General features: G+C 35.9%; 1 protein-coding gene across 2 annotated transcripts in view; it reads left to right on the forward strand.

Annotated features, from left to right (window-relative positions):
* LMO4 (LIM domain only 4) overlaps positions 1-4,751 on the forward strand; it is a 16,912-nt gene extending 12,161 nt beyond the window's left edge. For both annotated transcript variants that reach the window (XM_069571764.1, XM_069571856.1), the window contains exon 5: positions 4,187-4,751. In XM_069571764.1, coding sequence (XP_069427865.1) covers positions 4,187-4,195 — 9 coding nt within the window. In that variant the 3' untranslated portion in view covers positions 4,196-4,751. The remainder of the gene's footprint in view (positions 1-4,186) is intronic.
* The last annotated feature ends 357 nt before the right edge of the window (positions 4,752-5,108 follow it).

The following is a 5,108-nucleotide window of genomic DNA, read 5'->3' on the forward strand; positions in this document are numbered from 1 at the left end:
GAACATTTATGGTAAGAAGAGGGAATAAATGTCTTTGTCGTGAAAGAATGATTTCTTCATTAGTAATAGCAACTCGGATACCTGCCTTCCACACCCAGTTTACAGTGCTTTGAATTTTAGAGGAGCAGTTTTATGAAACATTCTGGAATTCCAAGGAAGAGCATTTTTGTTGATTCACAGTCCTATATGATTTAAATAAGTTACAACCTTTTTTTTTTTTAAGTTCCACCTCTTGCTGATCACTTTGGGCCATAGATAGCTCCCATTATTAAAGATTATGTGTTTTGATTCTTATCCACAGCTGGAGAGTTTTGGGACCAGAGTTAGAAATAAGGAAGTTATACGGATGTACGAATCATGTAATATTAGATGGCACTTCAGAGGGAAAATCGGGTGTTCAACAGTTGTCCAGCACCTCCAGTACTGGATAGTTTTAGATCTATTTTAATCTCCTTAATAAGTCCTATAGCTATGCAAGTGAGTGCATTTTGATAACTGCTGTGCCTAATTTGTAACAATTACTGTCAACCTTCAGTTAAGAGACTGTTCATTCCACACTGGCCCAGAAAAGAGTGAAATGTATGACTTGTACGCATAATTTTATTCACATCATATTTCATACTGATTATGTATTGATGACATTGATTCATTTACTCTTTACAGCGCCACTTGCATGGATATTAAATCTTATTGACCACAGATGAATTTTAATTTCAGATTGGTGATAGATTTTTCCATCAGCTCTGATAGTATGTTTGACTTTTTCATCATTAACCCAGGCAATCACACAGCACTGAGTTATTGCATTGAAACAAAAAGTGCACACTTCACTTGGTAATTCTTTATGGATTTACAATAGGAACTTCATTAATGTCTGTTGTGGGGATCACAAAAAAACAACATTTATCTGCAAATAGGAATTTAGCAAGCTTCAAAAATCTCAGGAAAAAAATATTAGGCTTCTTTGTCTTCTGTAATACATTTTCTTAGTGTTGTGTATAGGGAAAATGACTAATATTTGAAAACTATTTAAAATTATACTGCCATATTTTAATACTTTTATCGTTTTCTCTTATTCAAGTTTATGGAGTGATTTTAAATGTATTTTCCATTGCATTATTAGGTAAAGGTTAATTGCATCAAAGTATGTATAGTTTTCCTTATTTAGTTTACTAATATGGGAAGCTACATAGAATACTACTGTAAGAATGAAAGTAATTTTTCATTGCAAATTAATCAGTCACCATCAATGAGCCATTTCAAGCTTCTTTAAGAAGTGCCAATACATATAAATACTTACAGATTTTTATGCTTTCAGCTGTAATTAAGTGAATCTATAGGGCACAGTTGAGGACAATAATGGGTAAGAAACATCTTGAGTTATCATTTCAGTTTGGAGGCAAAGCCATTGGTAGTTATACTTGGTAGCCCCCTTGCCAAAAAAAGAAGTACAAGAATAAAACCTACCACCTCCGATGTAAAGTCGTAGTTTTCTACAGATTACATCTTAAGTTTGTTGCTGGTGTTATACCATTTCTTTCCCTGATTTAGCAAGGCATAAAAAATGATAGAGTTACCAATGTGCATGATGAAAATTGAAGGATATAGAGACAAGGTGGAAAATGTTGCCAGACTGAACAGCACTGAATACAGGACACAGCATTGTTAGCCTGGGACTAAGTGCACAGATGTGTAATAAGTATAAGCATGGTCTCACAGTACCATCTTACTGAGCATAAGATGACGAAAGTTGGGAGGTGTTAGGAGGAAAACTGGAAAGAAAATCTGGTTTACGTGTTTATAGCATTGCATGTATTGTGCCTGTCATATAAGTCCATAACCTTTTGCAGGGTGGGAGAGGTAGGACATAGATTTTGGAATACAAGATATATTAGGCAATGAATAAGAGACTGTCAGTGTGTATTTTCTTAATGTTGGAAGCCAAAAGGAGACAGGTGGCCTTCAAATATTATAGCTCTTAAAAAGCATAAGGAAATACAACTTAAGGATGTGTTCTTATGAAACACTGGTGAGAAGCTGTGTTTTGGGGTTGATGTTAATTAAGAACATATCCCCATTGGCCTAAATGTCTCACATTTTTGCCCTTGGTGTTAGGCTCACCATAAGCCGGGTCAATTCACAAGGCAATTTTTGTAAATAAAGGTTTGGGATAAGCTGAACATGTCCAGAGAGACATTAACAAGAAGGCATGGGGGAAGAGATAATGAAAACACTGCCTGGTGGAACATAAACTACTTTTTGGACCTAGAGAAGGCTTTAAAATGATTTTTCCTAAACCCTCTGGCACTTCTTTTCTGGAGGAGATGGGATGGGGAGAAATGACAGATAGCTCCATTTTATTATTTTCTTCTCTCTAGTTCTACATATTTTTGGTAGGGAAAATTGGACATTAATTTTGGCCATTTTCCTTCTGTTCGCAGAACCAATTACGTTTTTAGTGCATGATGCATAATAAATATACCCAGGCATCCTCTGGCTGAAAAGTAATGAGTTGATTATTTGTACATCCCTTCTTTAAAGGCAGCTAATTGTATGGAAAGTTATAGGCCCCGTCATCTGCCCCCTTTCAACTTTTATCCTCCTGAAATTTGCTCCCGGTGTCTAGGATGTATAGTTTAGTTGTTCTGCGTCATTGGCTTTTATATATTCTGAGAAAAAATGATTTTGAGCTTTTAAGTCATAGAGTCTTTTGACTAAAATCTCAGACCACTAGTGTTCCAGGATCTACAAAATCCTACAGCCTGTTTTGTCTAAAGGAGACTTGGCTCCCCTCCGGAGAATAATGTCTTGTAGAGAGCTATGTACATAGAATCAAGAATTGTGGCAGTGGCAGTTTTTTTGTTTGTTTTGTTTGTGATAAATTTTGCCTGCTCTGGAATTCTTTCCTGCATTCAGGAGTGATTGTTCCATCCAGAATAGTGTTTTTCAGTAAAATAAGAGATCACATCTCCTTGGTTGGAAGAAAATTTCGTGAGAGTTCTAGTTTGCATACCACTTCACAATTCACCCGTAGTAGTTATATAATTGGTGTCGTGTGTGTGTCCATCGTAGAGGACATTTGATGCTCATTTATTAAATATGCTTGCTGGCTGCTGCTGCAGCTTTGTTCTGGACAGACAAATTACCTTTCTCACACTGAGCCTCTACTCTGGGGAATTAAGCCTCTACCACTTTAATTAGCTTGGAAGTAGGGGGTTGCAGCTCCTAATAGACTTCAGGCTTTTAGTAAGTTAGGGAAAGGGTGAACCGAGAACTTCCTGGGAAGCTCAAAATGTCATTTAAAAACCATAAAAACCTAATATATATTATTTCATTGCAGTAATTGCAAACAGATTGTATTTGACGACTGTGTGGAGTATCATTTCTAACTTAAACATTAAAGTTAGACTTCCATGGAACTACTTCTATAATTGAGCATGTCATGAACACATTAGATAAGTTTGATTCACATATTTACAATATTTATGTAATATTAAGTGGCATAGCAGATAGGAAATAGGGAAGAGTAGCATCTGAATATTTTTGTGTGTGTGTATGTACACACACGTGTATACACACATACCTATAGGTGGAGAAGGATATGGTGAATAAACATCACGTGGGGATATTAAATTAGTAATGATAGTTGACAATATTTGTTTAGCTTTTATTAAGTGCCAGGCTCTGCTGAATGTACTTCCCATATATTACGTAATCCTTACTACAGTCTTATTATCCCCACTTGAAGGATGAGGAAACCGAGACCTAGACACTTAAGTAACTTGCAAAAGGTTACACAGTTGTAAATATTAACACAAAACTTCTTGGAGAGAAGGGACCTGCCTTTAAGATCCAAGTACAAGGCAAGATGTTATAATTCATTCTTTTCAAAAAGAAACTTGCTTTTACAGAGTTCAGTAATTCACTGTAGAACTTTACATCAGAAACTTTCCGGTAGTCCATTTATTGTCTCATTTTCTCCACTAGTAAAAGTGTAGAAAATGTTATGCTTTAGTTCTTCACTGCTGGGGTAAGTAGCGTAGAAAGCCTCTATCAAGTCACAGTTGGGAGGTAATCCAATAAAAGAAGATTAGTGAATGTAGGGAAGACAAAAGCAGTCATGTTTGAGTTTAATATCTCTTAAATTTAGCATTTTAGCTAAGATGCCCGTTTTTATTTCTTGCAGGTCTGCTAAAAGGTCAGAGTAATGCAGAATGCGTGCCTTCATCTCAGATCTCGTTCATCACAGGTGGATCCCATGTGTCTTCAGTAGACAAGTCACCTTTGTAGCTAGCACCAGTGCCAGCTCCATGCCATTGCACCTTCTTTGGTCTTGATTGCTCTTCCCGCATTTATGGGTGTATTAAAATGACTGAATATGAACATTAAGGACTCCGTGAACCTGGGCTAATGGGAGACTGTAGAGAAAATGAAAAAAGATCCACCGGAGGACATCTTTGGGGGGGGAGGGAGCTTGGGAGGAGGGAAATGACTAATGAAGCTAATTAAAAGAAGCGTTCAAATCTGCTTTCTACCCTCATTAACAATTAGCAGGGCACTGGCCAGAGTTTGTACCCTGTGTTTTACCTTAACAACATTCTGTTTGCTCTTTATATATTTAAGTGTTGTAAGGAAATGTGTTTCAATCAAAACTGAACATGAGATAAAGGAAAGAGATGTGGCTTTTGTGATATTCTATCACAGACACTTTTATTGTATCTCTGTAAAATACATTGTATGTATGCATGTAAGTGTTTTTGTCCTACTGTTGCTACTCCCATGGCAAAGACAAAAAAAAGAATGAAAAAAAGGAAAAAAATGGAAAAAAAAATCAGGCTCATAGCAGCTACTGTGTAGAAATTCCCCCCTACTTCTAATTTGCTGAATGAAGAAAAAATCTTTTATTTGTGATATTTTCAGAGACATTTGCTCTAGTATGGTGTATTTAAATAATAAAAACTTAAAAGAAAAAATATTCAATGGAGTTTGGGTTTAAAAACTGCTTTTACTTTTTTCTTTTTTGGAAAATTTTAGTGTTTTTGTTCTATACCAAGTTTACTTTAAAAAAATCTTAGGGGGTCAAAGGAGGTGGTGCGAATGTTTTATTT

This window comes from Ovis canadensis, chromosome 1 (genome assembly GCF_042477335.2).
Source record: "Ovis canadensis isolate MfBH-ARS-UI-01 breed Bighorn chromosome 1, ARS-UI_OviCan_v2, whole genome shotgun sequence".
Taxonomy (NCBI): domain Eukaryota; kingdom Metazoa; phylum Chordata; class Mammalia; order Artiodactyla; family Bovidae; genus Ovis; species Ovis canadensis.